Below are 26,422 nucleotides of genomic sequence, written 5' to 3'. Positions count from 1 at the left end.
GCCAAGGCTAACATTTCTAATACAATATTGAATAGCAATGGTGATAGTGGGCAACCTTGTTTCACCCTTGATCTTATTGGGAATGGTTCTAGTTTATCCCCATTACATATGATGCTTGCTGATGGTTTTCAATAAATGCTACTGATGATTTTAAAGAAAAGTCCATTTATTCCTATACTCTCACTAGAGAGTAGTTTTTAATAGAAATGGGTGTTGGCTTTTATCAAATGCTTTTTCTGCATCTATTGAGATAGTCATATAGTTTTTGTTAATATGGTTATTGATATAGTCAGTTATGCTAATAGTTTTCCTAATATTGAACCAGCCCTGCATTCTTGGTATAAATCCTATTTGGTCATGGTATATTATCGTGGGGATGGTTATTTGTAATCTCTTTGCTAATGTTTTATTTAAGATTTTTGCATCAATATTTATTAGGGAGATTGGTCTATAATTTTTTTTCTCTGTTTTTGTCTTACCTGGTTTAGGTGTCAGTACTATGTCTGTGCCATAAAAGGAATTTGGTAGGAATCCTTCATTCTGTTCTTTTCAAGTAGTTTATATAGCATTGGGGTTAATTGTTCTTTAAATGTTTGGTAGAATTCACATATAAATCCATCTGGTCCTGGTGATTTTTTCTTAGGGAGTTGATTTTTCTAAAATGGGACTATTTAAGTAATTTATTTCCTCTTCTGTTAATCTGGGCAATCTATTTTTGTAGGTATGCTTCCATTTCAACTAGGTTGTCAAATTTATTGGCATAAAGTTGGGCAAAGTAACTCCTGATAATTGCTCTAGTTTCCTCTTCATTGGTGGATAACTTTCCCTTTTCATTTTTGAGACTAATCTTTCCTTTTTCTAATCAAATTAACTAAAGGTTTATCTATTTTGTTGTTTTTTTCAACTTTTAGTTTTACTTATTCATTCAATAGTATTTTTACTTTCAATTTATTGACCTTTCCTTTTATTTTTAGAATTTCAAGTTTGGTATTTGATTGTGTTTTTAATTTGTTCTATTTCTAGCTTTTTTAGTTGCAAGCCCAATTTATTGATCTTTTCTTTCTCTGTTTTATACAAGTAAGCATCTAGAGATATAAAATTTCCCCTTATTACCATTTTGGCTCCATCCCACAAATTTTGGTGTGTTGTCTCATTATTGTCATTCTCTTGGATGAAATTGTTGATTGTGTCTATGATTTGCTGTTTCATCCATTCATTCTTTAGGATGAGATTATTTAGTTTTCAATTTCTTTTTCGTCTATTTTTTCCTGGCCCTTTATTGAATGTAATTTTTATTGCATCATGGTCTGAAAAAAAAAATGCATTTGCTGTTTCTGCTTTACTGCATTTGATTTTGAGGTCTTTATGTCCTAATATATGGTCAGTTTTTGTATAGGTTTCATGAACTGCCGAGAAGAAAGTGTACTCCTTCCTTTCTGTCTCCATTCAGTTTTCTCCAAAGATCTATCATACCTCCCTTTTCTAGGGTTCTATTTACCTCTTTAACTTCTTTCTTATTTATTTTGTGGTTTGATTTATCTAGTTCTAAGAGAGCAAGGTTGAGATCTCCTGCTATTATAGTTTTGCTATCTTATTTCTTTTTGCAACTCTTTTAACTTCTCCTTTAGGAATTTAGATGCTATACCACTTGGTGCATATATGTTTAATTTTGATATTGCTTCATTTTCTATTGTTATGGACCAGAACTTGATAGAGACAGTGTTATCTAATTTAGCATGGTGCTTAACAGTTCTATAGTTCAGTATATGTACTTAGTACTTACTATAGTTCCACAAGATTCACACCTTTGATAAGAGACCACATAAGCTCGGATAACCTTAGCCAAGAGGAGAACTAGGGAAGACCAGAAAAGAGTGGCAGTCCTTCTGCCTCCCCCACAGAAACCAAGACACATTCAGGAGGACCTCAAGAAGCTGGCAGAAGCAGAGAAGATAAAGGACTGGCAGCAGGACCAAGGAGAGAGATAGTCCTCTAAGAAAGCTAACTGGGCCACAGGAAAGGAGACAAGACTCGGGAAGAGACAATAAAGGATTTAGACTTTAACCCCTGGCTGCACTTGTAATCATTGAACTGAAAGGAAGGCTGCCCTCAGAAGCCCCCCAAGAAACCTGCTCCCAGAGAAGATTACATTTTAGAGAAAAATATCATAATCTCTGGTATCCTTTAGCAAGATATAGTTTCCTTCCTTGTCTCTTTTAATTAGATTAATTTTTGCTTTTGCTTGATCTGAGATCAGGATGGCTACCCCTGCTTTTTTTTTTTTTTTTTTTTAACTTCACCTGAAGCATAATAGATTCTGTTCCAGCATTTTACCTTTACTCTGTATGTATCACTATGCTTTAAATGTGTTTCTTGTAAACAACATATTGTAGGATTCTGGCTTTTAATCCAGTTTGCTATCCATTTACGTTTTATGGGAGAATTCACCCCATTCACATTTATAATTAAAACTACTAATTCTATAATAAAGATGACAATACTCCCCAAACTAATCTATTTATTTAGTGCTATACCAATCAGACTAGCAAGAAACTATTTTAATGACCTAGAAAAAATAACAACAAAATTCATATGGAAGAATAAAAGGTCGAGAATTGCAAGGGAACTAATGAAAAAAAAGTCAGATGAAGGTGGTCTAAGTGTACCTGATCTAAAGCTATATTATGTAGCAGCAGTCACCAAAACCATTTGGTATTGGCTAAGAAATAGACCGGTCGATCAGTGGAACAGATTAGATACAAAGGATAAAAAAGGGTACATCTATAGCAATCTAGTCTTTGACAAACCCAAAGATACCAACATTAGGGATAAAAATTCATTATTTGGAAAAAACTGTTAGGAAAACTGGAAATTAGTATGGCAGAAATTAGATATGGATCCACACTTAACACCATATACCAAGATAAGATCAAAATGGGCCCATGACTTAGGCATAAAGAATGAGATTATAAATAGATTAGAGGAACAGAGAATAGTCTACCTCTCAGACCTGTGGAGGAGGTAGGAATTTATGACCAGAGGAGAACTAGAGATCATTATTGATCACAAAATAGAAGATTTTGATTGCATCAAACTAAAAAGTTTCTGTACAAACAATACTAATGCAAACAAGATTAGAAGAGAAGTAAGAAATTGGGAAAATATTTTTACAGTTAAAGGTTCTGATAAAGGTCTCATTTCCAAAATATATAGAGAACTGACCCTAATTTATAAGAAATCAAACCATTCTCCAATTGATAAATGGTCAAAGGATATGAACAGACAATTCTCAGATGATGAAATTGAAATCATATCCACTCATATGAAAGAGTGTTCCAAATCACTACTGATCAGAGAAATGCAAATTAAGACAACTCTGATATACCACTACACACCTGTCAGATTGGCTAAGATGACAGGAACAAATAATGATGAATGTTGGAGGGGATGTGGGAAAACTGGGACACTGATACATTGTTGGTGGAATTATGAAAGAATCCGGCCATTCTGGAGAGCAATTTGGAGCTATGCCCCAAAAGTTATCAAACTGTGCATACTCTTTGATCCAGCATTGCTGCTATTGGGCTTATATCCCAAAGAAATACTGAGGAGGGGAAAGGGACCTGTATGTGCCAAAATGTTTGTGGCAACTCTTTTCATAGTGGCTAGAAACTGGAAGATGAATGGATGTCCATCAATTGGAGAATGGTTGGGTAAATTATGGTATATGAAGGTTATGGAATATTATTGCTCTGTAAGAAATGACCAGCAGGATGAATACAGAGAGGCTTGGAGAGACTTACATCAACTGATGCTGAGTGAAATGAATAGAACCAGAAGATCACTGTACACTTCAATGTTGTATGAAGATGTATTCTGATGGAAATGAATATATTCAACATAAAGAAGATCCAACTCACTTCCACTTGATCAATGATGGACTGAAACAACTACACCCAGAGAAGGAACACTGGGAAGTGAATGTAAATTGTTAGCACTACTGTCTATCTACCCAGGTTACTTATACCTTCGGAATCCTAATACTTAATGTGCAACAAGAAAATGGTATTTACACACATATATTGTATGTAGGTTATATTGTAACATATGTAAAATGTATGGGATTGCCTGTCACTGGGGGGAGGAAGTGGAGGGAGGGGGGGATAATTTGGAAAAATGAATACAAGGGATAATATTATAAAAAAAATTATTCATGCATATATACTGTGAAAAAAATTATAAATAAATAAAATTTAAAAAAAATAAAATAAAACTACTAATTCTGTATTTCCTGCCATCTTATTAACCACAAATTATACTTTTTTCTTTCCTTTTCATCTTTCCCTCCTCCCCAGTATTTTACTTATGAGCACTACTTACTTCAGGCAGTACTCCCCCTTTAGAGACCCTCCCCCTTTCTTATACCTTTCCTCTATTATTTCTCTTTTTCCTTCTTTTTAGCCTACTCTTTCCCTTTTCCTCTCCCCCTCCCACTTTTCTATAAGATGAGAGATGTTTCTCAGTGAAACCAAATATATCTAATATTCTTTCTTTGGGCCAGATCTGATAAGAATAAAATTCACATAATATTCATCACCTTTCCTTCTTTCCCTCAATTATAATATGTTTTCTTTGTCTCTTCCTAAGATGTAATTTCCCTCATTTTACCTCCACTTTCCCCATTTTTTTCTGTTACAATCCCCTTTCCATCTCTAGTTCTTTTTTATAACAGTAAAATGATATTATACATGTACTCTCAATATATACCCATAATAGAAATACAGTTCTCAAGAGTTTTTTTTTTCTTTTTTCTTTTTACCTTTTTATGCTTCTCTTGAGTTCTATATTTGGAGGCCAAATTTCTTGTTTAGTTCTGGTCTTTTCTGGTCTTGTTTAGCTTCTGGTCTACATTCATTTTTTTAATACATAGTTTAATCATGTTGGGAGAGAAAAATCAGAACGAGAGGAAAAAAAACATGAGAGAAAAAAAAACACAGAAGAAAAAGAGAAAAGTGAATATACGATGTGTTGATTTATATTCAGTCCCCATAGTTCTCTCTTTCTGGAGTTTTCTATCCAAACTTTATTGCAATTGTTTTGGATCACTGAATGGCTGAGAAGAACCAAGTCTTTCATAGTTGATCATTGTACAATTTTGCTGTTACTATATACAATTATTCCTGGTATGTACAATCTTGCTGTTACTGTATACAGTGTATTCCTGTTCTGCTTCTTTTGCTCAGCCTCAGTTTATATAAATCTTTCTAGATTTTTTCATCATTTTTTATAGAATAATATTCCATTACTTTCATATACCATAACTTAACCAGCCATTTCTCAATTGATGGGCATCTACTCATTTTCCAATTCTTTGCCACCACAAAAAGAGCTGCTACAAACACAAAATGATTTTCTTAAAGCACAGCTTTTACTCCATGATTCCTTTATTCAGTGAATTCCTGTGCCTCTCTTATTTTCCCTAGGATCAAATAGAAATTTCTTTGTTTGGCATTTGCAACGTTTATAGCTTAACCTTATTATCTATTATTCCCCTTCCTGAACTCTCTATAGAGCCAAAATGACTTTCTCATTCATCTTCAAACATTAAATACTCCATTTCCCATTTGTGTACCATTGTATGGGTTATTTCCAGTGCATGGAATACACTTTCCTCACATTCCCCTTTTAGAATTCTTTGTTAACTTCAAGGCTTAGCTCCAGCACTGCTTTCTACAAGGAACCTTTTCTGTTCTTCCAGTTCTCTGTGCCTTTTCTGCCAAAGTCACCTTGGATCTATCCTGTATACACTTACTTGTACAAACCTTGTTGTTTTCCCAATATCCTGAAGGATATGAATTGTTGAGTTTTTCTGCAGCTTTCTAAACGGCAACTGATACATCATAGGTACCCACTAATGCTTTTTTGGTTGATTTATTAGTGTCATTATGATTCTACCTCCACAGAAAAGTTGTTTGTCAATGAAGGCCTGTTCTCTGTCTTTGAGCCTTCAGATAGAGTGAAAAGAGTCCCAAGAACAGCCCGAAATTTGAGCCTGACTCTACCCCTAACTAGCTAGCAGTGACCTTGGGCATTCTGACTACACTCCCTGCTCCTCCTTTGTTCTTATTTTCCTCATTTGCCCAAGGTTTGGGGGAGAAAGGGCCTTCTGACTAGATTACCATAGCTGCTGAGGGAAAGCTGTGGGGTTTCTGGGGGGAGTCCTTGGAAACTATTAATTCCTCTCGTTTGTGGTGAGATTCACAGAGTTTCTCACAAATGGTCAATGTTTGGTTTTAAGTAGATTTTGCATCCAGTTCTAAGGCATTAACAGGCCTGTTTTGAAAGCCTACTCACTGACTTTGATTATGCTTGTCTCAGACTGCAATGAACAGTCTCTCTGTTGGTCTCCATTTCTCTTTTGCCAGAAACTTCTCAGGCTTTTCTGAATGGTAATCCCACTTCACTGAATGCATTTTGTATTCCAGCAGCCTGGCTTTCCCTTCCTCCTTCCAGTGCATTTCTGATGCTAATGATATTATAATAATTCTCTCCTAGGTGCTTCCTCAGTCAGCCTGGGCCCCTTTCCATGGCCTTCAGCCAGAATGGTCTTTAACTCCTGGTAGCTAGCTGCCCATTGCTTTTCTGCCTAGTGGAGAAGCTGAGTGACTGCCCAAGTGATCTGTTGTTCAAAATTTCGAGGGCTTTATTATCCCCACCCATCCCCCAGCATTGCTTCTAACTGGAAAGAGAGCCCAATTGTGTTTGTGGGTCACTTTGATCGGCTTGAGAGTGTGTTCTGTTGACTAAGCTATTTTTGGTCTCCCTGTTTTGAATAATGACCATTTTCCACCTGCAGGAAGGGTGTTTTATTTACAAATGAACAATCATTCCCAGTCTGGGGGAGAGAGGGCCCCCTCTACATCTGCCTGGTTCTATCTAGGGGGAAGCAACTTGGCAGGTTTGTGTTTCAAGAAATGATTTTCTGTCAGTTGGAGACTGCTTGCAATTGTGGTGTTCAGACAGCAAGGGATGCTTTTCCTATGCAAAGGGGAGTTTGGAGGCAGCTGCAAGCCCTTATTTGTAGCTTCAGTACATTTGTCCCATTCTGAATAAGCAGGATAGCTTTCGAGGCTTGGACCTTTCCTTTAGAAACTTGGAGCAAAAGCTGATGCAGAAAGGGCTGTCAGATTCTCTATTCTTCTTCTTCCCCTCCCCCCTTCATACTGATTCTCTCTACTGTTACTTTAACTTCCTTTGAAAAGTTAACTTAGGTTTATATTCATTATTGAAGAATTTCATCCTGAAGCCAAATCTGGGAATTAGTTGGAACTCAGGAATTTTATCTGTTCTTTCTAAAACATATATATAAAAAACATTCAGTAAACACTTATTAAGCACCTAGTGTATTCCAGGCACTGGGGATCATTTATTTGCTCTTAAAATTTTTCTTTTTCATACTTTCCATTTTTTACCCCACATTTTACCACCACCAGCCCAACTCTTTGTTATGAAAAAAAATAAGTAAACAAAACTGGTGAAGCCATTGAGTATGACAGTGTATTGAACATCCAGTTCTCAAAAGTCCTGTGTATCTCTACCAAGAAGAAGAAGGTGTGTTACATCATCTGTTCTCTGGAACCAAAATTGGTCATTGCTTTTAATCGGAGTTTAGCTTCCTTTGAGTATTGTTTCCCTTTTTCTTGCCCAAGAAATTCTGCTTTCTTCACTCTTCCTCAATTCATTCAAGTCTTGCTATGTACCTCTGAATTTTTCATTTCAGTCATTTCTTCAACATAATAGTATTCCACTTTGCCCATCAACCTCTTTTCCTTTTAAACCAGAAACCAGAGGTTTAAAGCAGAGGTGGCTGGGACATGACACAACACTTCTTAGTATGGCCAGAACTGTATTAAAATGTAATTGGGAAATATTTAAAATAAACAAAAATGCAATTAAGAAGGATAATATTACGTTTTAAAACAGTATGCCGTGGCAGGGATCCTTACTGTGAGCAATCTATAGAATTGTATTTCTATATAGAAACAAAGATTCAGAGAAAGACCATGTCAGTTGACCTAGTTAATTGTACAGAATAAGATATTGAACCACTGAACTGATAAACTGATAAAAATCAACCTAAAACAAGAAGTGAGTGAAAGGTAATTATGAGCAATGAGGAACTTGCTTAATGAGTTCATTAATATATTAACCTCTCCTCCCCTAAGGAGGGGTTTTTGGCCAATTTTTAAATGTGTTGTATAAGGCTGAGGAAGGGGGAACATATCAAGGAGAAACATACAATAAGTGGGCTGAGAAGTCTGTTAACTGTCATCCTCAGCCAGTGGGACAGGATATGAGAGGCTTATTCTCGTGTCTATTAGGGTGCATCTTCCCAGGAACTTCCCCTTGGATGATTACCTGCTTTGTGCAAGAACCAGAAATAAACCAATTTACTTCATATACTCCTGAGTCCTTTTTCTCTTTGTAGTGAATTTCTGACACTTGTGTGTAGATTAATGGTCTCTGTTTCTGTTTGAGTTTGACACCACTGCCCCAGAGAACTTAACTCTTTCATTTACTGATTTCCTGCTCCAGGGACCCTGCTGTCCAGATTGATGGGTGTCTCACAACCCACTGAATCTTGTTTAGGTTCCTGTTACAATTCATTTTATTCATTAGTTGACATGTCACAGTTAGTGTACTCTCCTTCCTCCTGAAGTTTTCTAGTTTTGGAATCATAATCAATTAATCTCTGTCACTGCTTCCGAAAAGGTATGTCAGCCAGTCCCCTATTTCTGTAACTTTCTAGACCAAAAACAACTTTCAGGACCTCCTGCTCACCACTCCCCTCTCTAGCTATATATGATGTATGTTGTCTCCATCTATTAAAATGTAAGTTTCTTTCTTTTATTATAGCTTTTTATTTACAAGATATATACATGTGTAATTTTTTTCAGCATTGACAATTGCAAAACCTTTTGTTCCAATTTTTCCCCTCCCTTGCCCCACCCCTTACCCCAGGTGGCAGGTAGACCAAAACATGTTAACTATATTAAAATATATGTTAAATACAATATATATATATACATATCCATACAGTTATTTTCCTGCACAAGAAGAATTGGACTTTGAAATAATGTACAATTAACCGTGAAGGAAATAAAAAATGCAAGCGGATAAAAACAGAGGGATTGGTTGATCTAGCAGTATTACTACTGGGCTTATATCCCAAAGAGATTCTAAAGAAGGGAAAGGGACCTGTATGTGCAAGAATGTTTGTGGCAGTCCTCTTTGTAGTGGATAGAAACTGGAAATTAAATGGATGCCCATCAATTGGAGAATGGCTGAATAAATTGTGATATATGAATATTATGGAATATTATTGTTCTGTAAGAAATGACCAGCAGGATGAATACAGAGAGGCCTGGGGAGACTTACATCAACTGATGCCGAGTGAAATGAGCAGGACCAGGAAATCATTGTATACTTCAACAACAATACTATCTGATGATCAATTCTGATGGATGTGGCTCTCTTCAACAATGAGATGAACCAAATCAATTCCAATAGAGAAGTAATGAACTGAACCAGTTATGCCCAACGAAAGAGCTCTGGGAGATGACTATGAACCACTACATAGAATTTCCAATCCCTCTATTTTTGCCCGCCTGCATTTTTGATTTCCTTCACAGGCTGATTGTACACTCTTTCAAAGTCTGATTCTTTTTGTACAGCAAAATAACTGTATGGACATGTATACATATATTGTATTTAATTTATACTTTTAACATATTTAACATATATTGATCAACCTGCCATCTGGGAGAGAGGGTGGGGGGAAGGAGGGGAAAAATTGGAACAAAAGGTTTTGCAATTGTCAATGCTGAAAAATTACCCATGCATATATCTTGTAAATAAAAAGCTATAATTAAAAAAAAGAAAAGAAAAAAATATTTGTGAATTCACTAAAAAAAAAAATAATAAGCCCTCTTATGCTTGTAGTGGTTCATATTCAAAATGTAAGTTTCTTGAGAAAAGGGACAGTCTTCACTTTTGTTTTTGTATCCTTTGCTCTTTATATAGTGCTTGGCACATATTAAAGGCTTAATATAAACACTTTTGCTTTCATTCATTCATTCATTCATTCATTTATTAACATTTTCAGTCGGATTTTCATCAATGATAACCTACTTTCTTTCTATTTTTTGGTCCACAGAATATGCTACTATTTCTGTCACTTATTCATTCTTTCTAATGCATTTATTAAGAACCAACTATATACAGAGACACTGGGAGAGAACAAAAGTTTCCATACGATACAGCCCACATATGGAAGTATTAGCTTTGTAAGGGGATAGGATACTAATGCAGATAACTGAAATATATGTTTTATAGGAAAATATACTGAAGGGATCCAAAACTAAGTACTGCAGGTTGGCTGAGGAACAATGTGGTTCTTAACTGGGAGGATCAGGAACTGTAGGGGAAGGCATTTCAGTTGGCTTTATAGAATGGATAAGAATTTTGCAGATAAGGTAGAAGACTGAGGAAATTTCCAGCCTGTGGAATATTGTAAGCAAAGGTATGACATCCAGAGGGTGCAGGGTATGTTTGAAGGACAGGAAATCAGTATCATAGGTTTTAATGTGTTTAGAACTGGAAGGCACTTCATGTTCAGCTAATCCAACTCCCTAAGGCTGCTAGTGAAGTTCCAGGCCTGGAATCAAGAAGACTCATCTTCCCCGAGTTCAAATGTGGCCTCAGAGACCTCTTAGTTGTGTGACCCTTGGCAAGTCACTTAACCCCAATTTGCCTCTGGTTCCTCATCTGTAAAACAATATGGAGAAGGAAGTGTCAAATATCTTTGACAAGAAAACCCATATGGGGATGAAGAGTTAGATAGGACTGAGCAACAACAAAGTCCAACCCACTCATTCAACAGAGGAGGAGAATGGGAGCCCAGAGAGGTTAAGTGATTGCTCACAATCACACAGCTATTAAGTGACAAAGCTGCAAGTTCAATCCATTTTCTACTGTACCATATTGTATTCTGATTTAGCCAAACCTTAGATTACATGCGGGCGAACAACAGACAGCAAAAGTAGGTTGGTGTCAGCTTGCAGACAGGAATATGAGTCTTATTCAGTGGGCACAGAGGGCCACCCACAGCCAGCGAGTTAGAGGGTAGGGTGAAGGAGATCAGAGAGGGCCTCAGATGCACAAGGCTGTAGGTAGGGGCAAAGCAGTCTGGTGGTTCCTGGGATGTTCTCAGCACTTGACCAGAGAAATCAGTATAATTTTCTTGGCTGTCACGGTGCCTGCTTAGATATAGACCTTTCAGAAAGGTCCTGACCCTGGAGAAACTGCTTTCTCCCTACTTCCTGCTATTTCCAACATGTGTCTGAGAGGAAGAGATGGAAGTAGCTCCTTGATGGAAGCTGTGGGCACCAGAGCAGGCAGAACTCATCTCAAGCATAGTGTCTGCTCTGTGGCCATCTCTGAGCAATTCACTTTCAGCTTTCCTTGGGTTAGTCACTTCCCAGGCTGCCTTTGAGCAGGTGCCTCTGCTGCAGCTGGAGGCCTCTTTCTTAATTGTGTGAATCTGCAGACAGTGTGACAGGGCAGCCAGGAAAACTGATTATATGAGCATTATGTCCAGGATACAGAAAAAGATAACACTGCTGTCCACCCTGGTCAGGTCACGTCTGGAGTTCTCTGTACCTGACACCATAGAGGAAGGACTTTCAGAAGCTGAAATATATCCAGGGAAGGCTGTCTATACTGGTGAAAAGATTTGAAACTGTCACTTAAGGAAATAGTGAAAGAACTATATTTGTGCTGCCTGGAAAAAGAGTGTCAGCTTTGAAGGGTTGTTAAGTGGAAGAGAGATTAAGCTTCTCCTTCTTGGCCCTAAAAAGAGAAAGTAGGACCAGTTTGTGTATGTGCATGGGGATTGTTATAGGGAGGAGGACTTTGGCTTAATGTAAGGAAAAATATACTAATTGTTAGCAGGATGTTGGCAGGATATTGTAAGGGTATTGAAGGAGACTCCTAGTAAGGTGAAAGTTGGACTAGATCATTTCCAGGGCCCCTTGCAGCTTTTATGATGGTCTCTCCAAAGCAAGGCCAAGATGAAGATTTTTTTTTGCTGCATCTTTGGGCCTGTTTACTTTAGCTGTCTGAAGGGCTTTGAAGTAGAAACATAATTATAGCTTAGACCATGCTGCTGTCATACTGTGGGGAAAACCTAAGCCTAGGAGTCAGGGGTCATGAACCTGGTACATAGTAGGTCTTAATAAATGCTGATTGATTGATTGATTAACTGATTGACTGATTGATTAATGCAGTTCCAAGTCTGTCATTGATGGTAACTTTGGATGATTCATTTGATCTTCCAGAGCTTCATTTTCTCCATCTGCAAAATGAGGCCATGTTTCTTCTTGAAAGGGATATATATGTTTTTATGCTCTGAATTCCTTGTAGGAAGGACCCCAGGGCACTTAGTAATAGCATCGATTGTGATGATGATGTGATGATGTAACCTTTTACAGTTGACAAAGCACATTCTTCACACCAGTCTTGTGGAATGAGAATACAAATATCATTCATTAACTAGGTCTTACTGAAGCTGATAAAGGTGAAATGATTTGTGTCACCCAACTAAGGAGTGGTGGTGTTGAAACCTGAATTGGAAGATCTCTCCAAGACCAGCTAGTCCAGGCACTTCTGCAAAACTCTCCCCTGCAGCCCAGCAAAGCCCAGCACTCACCCAGTGCTTCTGGAGACTCTGGGGCAGGCAGCCAAACCAGGCCACCTTTGGAGAGCCTCATTGTTAGGAAGCTTCCCCTGACATGACAGAGCTTCTCTTCAGCCTTCCCACAGGACTCCTGATCTAGTCCACTGGGGCCAAACAGGATGAATCTTCTATATGACAACTCTGTAAATACTTTTCTTCTTCAGGCTAAATATCATGGTTCCTTCATTGATCCCCAGATTGCATGATAATGATATTGCATGCTATTCACACATCTCCTGGATGTTCTCTAGCTTAGCAACATCCTTCAAAAATGTGGTTTCCAGTTCTGATAACAATGCTCCAGGTGGAGTCTGACCAGCTCGATATACCTCCTCTCCTTATGAGAACAATTGTTACCCACCCGTGAGTACATAGCTAATAAGTTCATTCTCTGCTTTCTCCCCAATACTATACTGTAACTCAAAGGGGCCTTGCTGAGGTCTGTACTCCTATGGCCTCTCAGAGGAAGATCACCTTAGCTTTCATACTGGGCTTGCAAACCCCAAGTCTTCTGACTTTCAGACCCTTGGCTTTTTTCACTATGCCGCTGTTAGTTGAAGTGTAGCCTGGAGAGCAGCATCTGCCTCTTTGTCCACACACTAATTGAGAAGAGCTTTAGTCCATTAGTTCAGATTCTTCTTCTTCTTTTTGTTTTGAAATAGTAGCCTTTTATTTTCAAAATATATGCAAAGATAGATTTCAACATTCACTCTTGTAAAACCCTGTGTTCCAAATTATTTTCACCCTCCCTCCCTCCCTTCTTCCACCTCCTCCCTTAGAAGCAAGTAATCCAATATAAATTAAGCAGGTACAATTCTTCTATGTATATTTCTTTATTTTTTATTTTTTTTATTATAGTTTTATATGCATGGGTAATTTTTCAGCATTGACCCTTGTAAAACTTTCTGTTCCAACTTTTCCCCTCCTTCCCCCACCCCCTTCCCCCAGATGGCAGGTTGACCAATACATGTTGAATATGTTAAAGTATATGTTAAATACAATATATGTATACATGTCCAAACAGCTATTTTGCTGCACAAGAAAAATTGGACTTAGAAATAAGGTAAAAATAACCTGAGAAGGAATCTTCTATACATATTTCTACATTTATCATGCTGCACAGAAAAATCAGATCAAAACAAAAAAATGAGAAAGAAAAAAAGCAAGCAAGCAATATTAAAAAAAAGTGAAAATGCTATGTTGTGATCCACCCTCAGTCCCCACAGGCCTCTCTCTAGGTGTAGATGGATCTCTCCATCCCTAATCTATTGGCCTGAATCATCTCATTGTTGAAAAGAGCCATGTCCATCAGAATTGATCATTGTATAGTCTTGTTGCAGTGTACAATGATCTGGTTCTGCTTGTTTCAGCATGAGTTCATGTAAGTCTCTCCAAGCTTCTCTGAAATCATCCTGCCGGTCGTTTCTTATAGAACAATAACATTCCATAACATTCATATACTATAACTTATTCAGCCATTCCCCAACTGAGGGACATCCATTCAGTTTTCAGTTCCTTGCCACTATAATAAGGGCTGCATTAGCTAAAATTCTTACATGTGTTTTAGAAACTAAAGCTGCCTTTGGAAAGGAATGTTTCTAGACCATTGGCACCAGAATTTACATTGCAACTGTGTGTTCTTTCTGCCTTCTTTTTATAGTACAGCCTCTGCATTTGGCTGGGCTTTGGCACAATATCAAAGGGCCCCAGGTTTAGAGATAGAGGGCCTGAGTTCAAACTCTAGCAGCCAATGCTGCTTCTTCCTTATGACCTTGAGCCGGGCACTCCCCTCTCTCTGGGAGTCTGTTTTCGTTTTTTGAAATTTTTTTGAAATCTTATGATCCTGGAATCATCATCATAAATGGCAACTGACCTCAAATAACTCTTTTTTGTTCATGGGGATCCCACTACTGTTATTTTCTTAGCAGAGATTGGGATCACAAATGATTTTGGGTTGCATCTGTGATCTGTCAGGGTTCTGCTAAGTCCATTATGAGATGAGAAGGATCCTGGCTCTGGCTTTAGAATGAAATCATTTGAACACAATTAAGAGCAATCCCTTTGTGTGGTCGTCCAAAACCACTTGGGTTTGGTTTGATTTTATAATGGAAAGGTCAGAATGAGTCTAATTAAGTAGATAGAAAGGCTTCAGCCACGTGTCATTATGAAGATATTAAACACTGAAACAAAAGTTGTCTGGAAAAGAGTCCAATTAGCTGTTCAGAAGATTTGTTTCATTTGAGCGGTGTGTTGAATTGTTCTTTCTGGGCGTTCTGCACACCTGCTTGGGAGCCACATGTGGAGGGGCTGTTACTTCCCTATCCCACTCTGTCTGCTTGGTCTCTCTTAAGTGCTGGGCTGACATTATCTCAAATAGCTTTTCTTCCCTTTGGGCTTTTCTTTGGGCTCAGCCTGGCCCCTGGATTTTTTTCTCCTTGTGTGAGGACTTGGACAAAAAAGAGCTTCTTTCTTGGTTGGGCCTTTCTCTTCTTGTGTGTTAGGTTTTTTGTTGTTGTTTTTTGTTGTCAAAAGTCCAGAAATGAGATTGAGCTGATGAGCAGAGCTGGTGCTCTTTTCTCTCTGGCTCTTTGAATCGGGGTGGGGGGAGGAAGCAGTCAGGAAGGAGACTCATGTGACTTTTGAGGGATTAATGACTATTGGAGAGGTCTGTTCTAGGGGGTTTAGAACTTAGTCTCCCTAATTGTAAGTCAAAGACTCTTAATGCTTTGCTGCGATGTCCCTGACAGTGGTGTGCCAGAAGCAAAGGAAGTTCAGTGATACAGGCCTGCTCGGTTATTGTCAGCGATCACTTACATGACTTGACCCTTTCCTCTCCTGCCTTTCCTAAATTCTGCTCATTCATCCAAGAACTCTGCAACTTGCTTTTCAGATTCTGGTCCGGAGGCTGCCCGATGGCACCGAAGTTCGAGGCCGTGTGGTGGAAACGGAGGCATACTTGGGAGCTGAGGATGAGGCAGCACACTCGAGGGGGGGGAGGCAGACACCTCGCAACAAAGGCATGTTCATGAAGCCAGGGACCCTGTATGTGTATATCATCTATGGGATGTACTTCTGCATGAATGTTTCCAGCCGAGGTGAGTGAAGGCACAGGGAAAGAGCTGGGTCTAGGCCTGGGGCCTCCATAGCATCCTCCAGGGGACCAAACCAGGTGGCAGCCCTTAGGCCTTTTCCTTTTCTTTTTCCCAGAGAGAAGACTTCTCTTTTTGAGCTTCTAAAGAGACAGACTCTTTTAAATCCAGCCTCTTTCCTCAGCCAGCACTTCCAAATTTCTTCCTTTAGCTTTCACCTCTGCTAAGAGGCAGCATGGTTTTTAAAAAATTGGATATATTTTGTTTTTACACCACCTCAATTTTGTGTTTTATCCTTTACCTTTTTAAGGTGAAGAATTTGTTAAAAGGAAGAAAAAAGGTCAGCAAAATCAATGAACATATTGAATGTTATACACAGTGTTCCACACCCCTGGTTCTCCACTTGTGCAGAGACTTAGTGAAAGTGTATTCTCTTGTGAAAAGCAGCGGGATGTTGAGGAAAACAAACTGGATTTGGAGGGCCTTGATCTTCATCCACACCCTTGTTATTCACAGCCTGTGTGATTGGAGCATCCTTCTCACATCTGGAATAAAATGAAGGGGCTTGAACTTGATGATCTTTTGTACAAATCCCAGGATCTTAGCTTTCTGTGAATGCTCCTTCCCTAATTCTCTGTCCATCATTTCCCTTTCCTACCTGTCTTTTAGGAAAAGACATAGAAATAAAGAATGAATAAATTTAAAAATTCAAGCTAAAGAGAAAGAAGGGGTCAGAATGGAAGCTCCAGAGTTGGATGAGTAGAAACTGGCACAGATGGGATTTGATTCCTCTCTTTGAGTTTGCTTCTGAAAACGTCTTGATCTTCCCGTGGGCCTCTGGGGCATTGAGATTGTCAGAGTCCTAGGGCCCTGGATCCAAGGGTCAGTCCTCTGGACAAGGCCATTTCCATGATAGGCCGAGGAAAGTTAGCACCTGAGAGCCCTTTCAGGTGTGTCTTAGTTTAATACTTTTTAGGTGGGAAGTAACTGAGAAGGAAAGAGGAAGCCTAGTTGCTCTGAATAGTATGGTGAAGTGCCTACCTAAGAAATCTAGGAAGACGAACTAATGGTCACTTTAAGATTGTCCCTATAACTCTTAACCCCTCCTTTCCCCATTCCAAGAAGTGAATGTTTTTTGTTTTCTGCTTAACAGGAAGTTCAGTCTCCAGGCTGCCTTGAAGGGGCTGGCATTCTCTGTATGAGAAGCTCCCTTACTTTCCTCCCTGATCTTGCCACTTGCAGTAAGGAGGGAATTCTACTTCAGAATTTTAAGGACCAAATCCAGAGGGTTTGGAAAGCGGGGAGAAGGGGTGTGTCGAATAAGAATGTCAGGGAGTTTTTCAACAAATGGTGAAAGACATAGAAAAGAAGGTTTTTATCTAGCAGCCCACACTCTTGTTAGAGAGAATGAGGGAGCATTAAGTGTTTACTATGTGCTAGGTACCATCCTAGGGCTGGAGTTTCAAATACAAACAAGTAAGGTAATTTCTGCCCTCAAAGAGCTTACATTCTAACAAGGGAAGAGAACACATTTAGGGAAGTGATGGCTAGGGAGAGGGAAGGATGAGCAGTTACAGGGACACTGATGTGTTATTTCCAGGAATGGTGGGTAGGGTGGGAAGGTAAAGGAATGGTGTGATGTGACATGGTGATACCCAGGAGGTGGCTGCTCATCAGTCAAAGGCCAATATTATAAGGGCCAGGAAAAGGAGGAGGAGGTAGAAAAGGAAGATGCTGAAGGTTCAGGGAGGGTGTTAGGGACTGGCAAAAAAAAAGGAAAAAAGCATTTATTAAATACTTGTGTGCCAGGTACTGGCACATACATATGTATTGGCACATGTACACTGGCATATACCAGCATACAAAATACAAAAAGGAATACATTTCTTGTTCTCAGATAACATTCTAATAAGGGAACATAACACATCAAAGGCAGAGGTGGTCAAGGAAAGGTGATTTTATCTGAGTGGTCACAGGAACCATAGGGGCAGGCAGTTGATTGACATATCCTTTCCAGGAATAGTATACATGTGTCTCTAGCAGTACCAGATTGTATATGATTAAGACTAGCTGGGTAGGAAGGAAAGATGAATGTAGATTACAATATTTGCAGAATTCTCTGGGAAGAGATAGGTTTTGGAAGTAATTTATTGTTTGGTTCAGAGACATAAGGCTTCTTAATATCCAGATTGAGCCTAAGCTAGAGCCTCAACCACATTGGGAGAGTGACCAAGCCCTAGCCTGCCCTCACATAAAGGAGCAGGCCAAAGCCTAGACCAAGACACAGTGGCCCTGGCTTTTTCCCCTGACAACAACAGTCATGGAGACAGCATTCTTTTTTTTTTTTTTTTTTTTTTAATTATAATTTTTTTTTTACCCTGAGGCTGGGGTTAAGTGACTTGCCCAGGGTCACATAGCTAGGAAGTATTAAGTGTCTGAGACCAGATTTGAACTGGTGCTCTATCCACTGCACCATCTAGCTGCCCCCTTAATTATAATTTTTATTGACAGAACATATGCATGGGTAATTTTTATAACATTGTCCCTTGCATTCACTTATGTTCTGAATTTTCCCCTCCTTCCCTTCACCCCCTCCCCTAGATGGCAGGCATTCCCATACATGTTAAACATGTTATAGTATATCCTAGATACAATATATGTGTGTAGAACCAAACAGTTTTCTTGTTGTACAGGAATAATTAAATTCCGAAGGTAAAAATAACGTGGGAAGAAAATAAAAAATGCAAACAGTTTACACTCATTTCCCAGTGTTCCTTCTCTGGGTGTAGCTGATTCTGTCCATCATTGATCAGTTGGAACTGAATTAAATCTTCTCTTTGTGTAAGATATCCACTTCCATCAGAATACATCCTCATACAGTATCATTGTTGAAGTGTATAATGATCTTCTGGTTCTGCTCATTTCACTCAGCATCAGTTGATGTAAGTCTCTCCAAGCCTCTCTGTGTTCATCCTGCTGGTCATTTCTTATAGAACAATAATATTCCATAACATTCATATACCATAATTTACCCAACCATTCTCCAATTGATGGGCATCCATTCATTTTCCAGTTTCTAGTCACTACAAAAAGGGCTGCCACAAACATTTTGGCACATACAGGTCCCTTTCCTTTCTTTAGTATCTCTTTGGGATATAAGCCCAGTAGTAGCACTGCTGGATCAAAGGGTATGCACAGTTTGATAGCCCTTTGGGTGAAGTTCCAAACTGCTCTCCAGAATGGGTGGATCAGTTCGCAACTCCACCAACAATGTATTAGTATCCCAGTTTTCCCACATCCCCTCCAACATTCCTCACTATCTTTTCCTGTTATCTTAGCCAATCTGACAGGTGTGTAGTGGTATCTCAGAGTTGTCTTAATTTGCATTTCTCTGATCAGTAGTGATTTGGACACTCTTTCATATGAGTGGAAATAGTTTCAATTTCATCATCTGAAAATTGAGACAGCATTCTAATTCACTGGCCACCCAAACTGAACTCTCACTTCAGTATTTAATAAACTCCCACCACTTATTATTTTCCCTATTTTTCTATTAATTTGTAGCTACCTAGGAGAAACTGTCCCCAGCTTCCAGCTTCATTGTCATCCTATCATCAGCCCAACCCAAATCTCACTCCTATTCTTCCCTTACTTTTCCTCCCTCCTTCCCTCTCTCCTTCCTTCCTTCTCTCTTTCTCTCCCTTCCCTTTTTCTCTCCCCCTTCCCTTTTTCTCTCCCCCTTCCTTCCTTCCCTCCCTCCTTTCCTTCCTTCTTCCCTCCTTCTCTTCCTTCTTTCTTTCCTTTCCCCATTCCTTTCCCTCTCTTCCTTCTTCCTTCCTTTCAGCTTTCATAAGTTTCTATTAATGTTTTCTGTTTCTTACAGCACCACTTTTCCTTCCCATCCCAGAGAACCATAGTATAAATAGTATTTTTGAGAGAGAAAAAAATATATCAGTACATTGAAAAATTATTTTTTCATATCTCTTCATTTGAGTCCCACTTCATCTTTATTGCGCATTATCTTTCCCTGTCATTCTAGCTAATCTGATAGGTGTGTAGTGGTATTTCAGAAGTGTCTTAATTTGCATTTCTCTGATTAATAATGATTTGGAGTATCGTTTCATATGGCTAGAAATAGAAATAATTTCTTTGAGAATTGTCTGTTCATATCCTTTGACCATTTATCAATTGGAGAATGGCTTGATTTCTTATAAATTAGAGTCAATTCTCTATATATTTTAGAAATGAGGCCTTTATCAGAACCTTTGACTGTAAAAATGTTTTCCCAGTTTATTGCTTCCCTTCTAATCTTGTCTGCATTAGTTTTTTTGTACAAAAACTTTTCAATTTGATATAATCAAAATTTTGTATTTTGTGATCAATAATGATCTCTGTTCTTTGGTCATAAATTCCTTTCTCTTCCACAGGTCTGGGAGGTAAACTCTCCTATGTTCTTCTAATTTATTTATAATCTCATTCTTTATGCCTAAATCATGGACCCATCTTGACCTTATCTTGGTGGGCAGGAGCATCTTAAGAGGATTTTTTAAGGATGGCAGAGACTTGGATGTGTTGGTAAATAGCAATGAAGTCAGTAGAGAGGGAGAGTGTGATGATTAGAAAGGAAGAGGGGAGGATTGCTGCAGAAAGTGGGAAAGGGATGTGATCAAAGGCTGGTATAGAAAAGAGTCAGTCTCAGCAAAAAGTGCCATTTCATTATAAGGGAACAGATAAAAGGAGAGATTGAAAGATAATGTCATAAGGATGTGAGATGAGAAGAAGGAAGAGGGATGAATGGCCTCAGTTTTCTTGGTTGAAGTCCTCAACTAAGAGGCTTGGGGAGAAGAAAGTGTGGGAGGCTTAGAATAGCTTCTGTGGGAATGAGACTGGGAATCAATTAGGAATAAAAGGATTGCCTTGTTTTGGGAAAGCCCAGGTGAAGTTAGATAACAAATCTGGAGTATCTCCCAATCAGCAAGGCTGTATGACTTCTAGTTACTTCCAACAATAAATGGGTAGGAGTAGAAGATATACTGGTGGAAGTAATCCAGAGTTGGGGTTTCCCAAGGGATCAGTCATAACAGCACAAGGGGCCAGGGATTTGAGACCAAAGAACAGTGTGTACAGCTGAAGTGTTTAACTATAGGGTTGTTAACTCTAGGAAATGAGTAAAATGAAGTAGGGGCAAGGTCAATGTCCTGAGGGGTGGAAGAATTGGGTGAAGGATAAAGAATAGAGATGTGAACCCTGAGGAGAGAAGGAGTGACAGGAGACCATGACCAGAATGAGAATACCAGAGTTTTTGGCCATCCAGGCTGGACTTGGAGGAATTCCTGTCAATGATTGTTTTGGGAATGTGACAAAGAAAAGGAGAAAGATGTGAGGACAGCAGAGTGGGCCATCAGACCCCAGAAATAAACTTGCATATTGTATTAATATCTTCCTACAGGATCATTTCATGCTATGATTGTCTCAAAAAACATATCAAGAGCACAGGTAGTGGATATAACATGGCAAAGACCAGGGAGAACCATTTCACCATTTGAGATAAGGAGAGGATGAAAAACATAAGGCAGAGGAAAGGAAAGTTCATAGGGTCATAGAATTTAGAGCTGGAAGATTCCCCACCTTTTAGAAGATGAAATAAAAAAAAAAATTTCACAGATCCCCATATTATGGTAACTGCACTAATACCACTTGCAACTGATGACAAGAAGCTACTATGAATTTGGTAATACTTTAATCACAAGGCCATCTACATTCGTTTATTTTATTTTATTTTATTTTTTTAAGGTATTAAAATTTTTTTTATTAATTTTATAATTATAAATTTTTTTGATGGTACATATGCATGAGTAATTATTTTTTATAACATTATCCCTTGTATTCATTTTTCCAAATTATCCCCTCCCTCCCTCCACTCCCTCCCCCCGATGACAGGCAATCCCATACATTTTACATGTGTTACAGTATAACCTAGATACAATATCTGTGTGTAAATCCAATTTTCTTCTTGCACGTTAAGAATTGGATTCCAAAGGTATAAGTAACCTGAGTAGATAGACAGTAGTGCTAACAGTTTGCATTCACTTCCCAGTGTTCCTTCTCTGGGTGTAGTTGTTTCTGTCCATCATTGATCAGCTGGAAGTGAGTTGGATCTTCTTTATGTTGAAGATATCCACTTCCATCAGAATATAACTTCATACAGTATTGTTGTTGAAGTGTATAGTGATCTTCTGGTTCTGCTCATCTACATTCATTTAAAAGTAGTAATATATATGAGATTCAGGCCACAGAAAAGAATTATTTATTTATTTATTATACCAAGGTATGTGCATATTTTATTAGAGCTATGTATATTCTAAAATGAATGTTTTGTGAATCCCAAGACCTTTTTAGTAACTCTGTAGTATATACTTCTGTCCCTTCACCCCCACAGGGGTCTTTAGCCCAAGGATTGAGAACCCTTGATCTCTTCCAGTTCCTTTTTTTACAGTTCCTAATTTACAAATGAGAAAACGGAGGCCCAGAGAAGTTGACTTGTAAAGGATCAAGTCCGTAGTTAATAGCCTAACTAGGACTCCAGTCCAGATCCTTTGCCTGGAAGGAAGAAGATAATAATCTGTACACACAAAAGAACACTAGATACAGGATCAGACAATTGCGGGAAAGCCTGATTTTGCCCCTCTTTTTGATAGTCAATTTCCTCTTTTGAAAAATGTAGCTTTCTCCCCTCATGCACAGAATTATAATGAGGATCAAATGAAATAATGGGTAGAAAGTATTAATGTATTTATACTTCTCCCTTAAGAGAGCAAGTATGAAAGGAAGTCAAGGGAGTTGTAACCCTGAGAATGGAAAAGTTTATACATGGGACTCTGCTAGCTCCTAATTTTGTCTTCTGTTTAGGAAAGAAAACACCCAGTTTTCTTCTTGGGGCTTAGAATAAAAGAGCCCAATCTTTGAAAGGAAAGAAAGTTGTCTCGTCAGCACTTTGGCTCCCCAGCACCTGTGCATCAGGCAATATTCATGAGCTCTCTGTGTGTGGTCTGGGCTCCTGAAACCCTCAAACCCACAAGAACTGGAAGAGCCAAAGACGGGTGGGCCCCAGAGCCCTTAGGCAAGTACAATGGGTTTCTTAAAGGCGCTTTCAGTTACACTGACTCTTCCCAAAGCTATTTTCCCGGATGGCTAAGGGCCTTTTGTTAGACATATGTTATAAACTTTCTCCTCATGCATGGCTCTCAACCAATTCTGGGCTCTCATTCAGGCCCCCAGCTTTTGAGTTCTTCCTCTTCAGAGCTCATCACATTGATAGTTCCTAATTGTTGATTAGATTCTGGGATCCTCTTCTCTGCCCCCAGTGTCCAACTTTCTCATCTTCTAGCTCTCTCAATTAATCATTTCTTTCTTTTTACACAACTCCTTTAGAGACCCCGAGATCCCTGTTCCCTTCCTTCCTAGGCTAAGTTGTTCACAATCACCTCTGCCAAGGGTAGCCATTGAAAAGCTTTCAGAGACAGTTCACCTGCAGTTTCTTTTCCTCCTGTTCTAGACAATCTTTAGCTCTTGACACTATTTCAGTCCAAATGAACATGTGTGTGTTAGTCCTCAAACTCTCATGGCACATACTAGAACTCTATTAATTCCCTCACAGCTGTATAATATTGTGCAACTTATATAATGCATTACAATTTCTAGCACGTTGCCATTTTCATGGCACTTTCATGGCACGTTTTAATTTGAACCTTAAAACAGCTTTGTGATATAGACAAGGCAGGGCTTATTATCTTCACTTTAAAGAGTTCCAGAGAACTTTATCCACCACAAAGCTACTAATGAGCTATGGAGCCAATATGCCAGCACTTAAGCAAGAGTTAAGAAGTGCTTTCTGTTGGTGAAGCCATTCTGCTTCCTTCCCATAGACACAGAAGATATGTGATGCTGTGCTAAGTGCCGGGGACACAAAGGCAAAAAACTATCTTTACCAGTTTAATGAGGAAAATAATCTGAAAACAACTATACAGACACATACAAACATATATGTATGCATGTGTTTATGTATACAAACACATATATAGATGATATAGATGTGTGCATGTGTGTGTTTGATGAAAACCAACTGAGGGAAGCCACTTGTAGTAAGGGAGAATCAGAAAAGGCTTCTTTTAGAAGGTGGACTTTTAGATTTCAGAGAGGCCTGAAAAGACTTACATGAACTGATGCTGAGTGAAGTCAGTAGAACCAGGAGATCATTATACACTTCAACAGCAAGATTAAGATGATCAATTCTGACAATTCTGCTCTTTTCAAGAGCGGGGTGATTCAGGCCAGTTCCAGTGGTCTTGTGATGGGGAGGAGCCAACTGCACACAAAGAGAGAACTGTGGGAACTGAAGGTGGAACACAACATAGTATTTTCACTTTTTTTTGTTGTTTGATTATATTTTGTTTTTCTCATTTTTTCCCTTCTTGATCTAATTTTTCTTGTGCAGTATAATTGTGAAAATACGTAATTGCACATGACTAACACGTATTGGATTACTTGCTATCTAGGGAAGGAGGTAGAAGGGAAGGAAAGTAGAAAAAAATTTGGAACATGGTTTTGCAAGGGTGAATGTTGAAAATTATCCATATATATGTTTTGAAAATAAAAAATCTTTAATATAAAAAAGATGATGATGAACCTTTAGCTGGGACTGGAAAGAAGCCAGGCAAGCTAGAAGCTAGAGATGAGGAACGGAAACATTTTGGCACATACAGGTCCCTTTCCCTTCTTTAGTATTTCCTTGGGATATAAGCCCAGTAGTAGCACTGCTGGATCAAAGGGTATGCACAGTTTGATAACTTTTGGGGCATAATTCCAGATTGCTCTCCAGAATGGCTGGATTCTTTCACAACTCCACCAACAATGCATCAGTGTCCCAGTTTTCCCACATCCCCTCCAACATTCATCATTATTTGTTCCTGTCATCTTAGCCAATCTGACAGGTGTGTTGTGGTATCTCAGAGTTGTCTTAATTTGTATTTCTCTGATCAATAGTAATTTGGAACACTCTTTCATATGAGTGGATATAATTTCAATTTCATCATCTGAGAATTGTCTATTCATATCCTTTGACCATTTATCAGTTGAAGAATGGCTTGATTTCTTATAGATTAGAGTCAATTCTCTGTATATTTTGGAGATGAGGCCTTTATCAGAACCTTTAACTGTAAAAATATTTTCCCAATTTGTTACTTCCCTTCTAATCTTGTTTGCATTAGTTTTGTTTGTACAAAACCTTTTTAATTTAATGTAATCAAAATTTTCGATTTTGTGATCAACAATGATCTCTAGTTCTCCTTTGGTCACAAATTCCTTCCTCCTCCAAAAGTCTGAGAGGTAAACTATCCTATGTTCCTCTAATTTATTTATGATCTCCTTCTTTATGCCTAAATCTTGGATCCATTTTGATCTTATCTTAGTATGTGGTGTTAAATGTGCCTAGTTTCTGCCATGGAACAAAAATATTCTAGGCATGAGAAAAGCTGGAGTTGGAGTTGTTTTGTGTAAAGAGCAACAGCAAAGCCTGTGGCCCTGGATCACCGAGAATATGGTAGAACAGAAAGTGTAAGAAGTCTGGAAAGGTAGAAGCGGGCCAGATAGTGAAAGGTTTTGAGTCCCAAACAGAGCATTTTGTATTTGATCTTGGAGGAGCTAGGAAGCTACTAGAGTTTAATGAATTTTTATTGTTCAGTTGTTTTCAGTGGTGTTCAACTTTCCCTGACCCCATTTGGGGTTTTCCTGGCAGAGATGCTGGAGGGGTTTGCCATTTCCTTCCCCAGCTCATTTGACACATAAGGAAACTGAGACAATTAAGTGACCTGCCCAATCACATAGCTAGTAAGTGTCTTTGAGGCTGGATTTGAATTCAGGAAGATGAGTTCTTCCTGCCTCCAGGCCTGGTGCTCTATCCACAATGCCATGTGGCTGCCTATATATTGAATAGAGAGGGATGATAATAATCAGATTTGCACTTGGGGAAGACCAATCAACAGTTGAGTGGAGACACTGGGATGAAGAGGGACTTGAGGCAGGTAGACTCAGCAGTTACTATTACAATAATCCAAGTATGAGGTAATGAGAACCTGCTTGAGGGTGATGGCAGTGTCAGAGGAGAAAAGGGGGTCAAATTTGGGAAATATTAAAATCAGTAAAATTTGGCTGGTTCATTGGATTTGAGAATTAAGGGTAAGAAGTTGAGAATGACATCTAAATTTCAAGCCTGAGGTTCTGGGAACTCAACAATTCAGAATAGTAGCAAGTTTTAGGGGAAAGAGTTAAGTTTTGAACATGTTAAATTCTAGATATCTACAGAATAGGAGGTGAGGTGTGAGGTACATTGTCCTTTAAGCCACTGACTTTACGGGTTTTTTTTTTTAACCTTCAGATTGAAAGAGAGGGACAAACGCTGTAAATAGTGAAGCCTCCAAAGACACTGATTCTTTTTCTTTGTTCTTTTTTTTATTATTAAAGCTTTTTATTTTTAAAATAT

General features: G+C 38.6%; 1 protein-coding gene across 1 annotated transcript in view; it reads left to right on the top strand.

Annotated features, from left to right (window-relative positions):
- The window catches only part of MPG (N-methylpurine DNA glycosylase), a 71,507-nt gene that overhangs the window by 31,022 nt on the left and 14,063 nt on the right, over window positions 1-26,422 (top strand). The window contains exon 4 of the mRNA XM_074279844.1: window positions 15,687-15,891. Coding sequence (XP_074135945.1) covers window positions 15,687-15,891 — 205 coding nt within the window. The remainder of the gene's footprint in view (window positions 1-15,686; window positions 15,892-26,422) is intronic.

Source organism: Sminthopsis crassicaudata, chromosome 1 (genome assembly GCF_048593235.1).
Source record: "Sminthopsis crassicaudata isolate SCR6 chromosome 1, ASM4859323v1, whole genome shotgun sequence".
Taxonomy (NCBI): Eukaryota; Metazoa; Chordata; class Mammalia; order Dasyuromorphia; family Dasyuridae; genus Sminthopsis; species Sminthopsis crassicaudata.
This window is presented reverse-complemented; position numbering and strand designations above follow the sequence as displayed.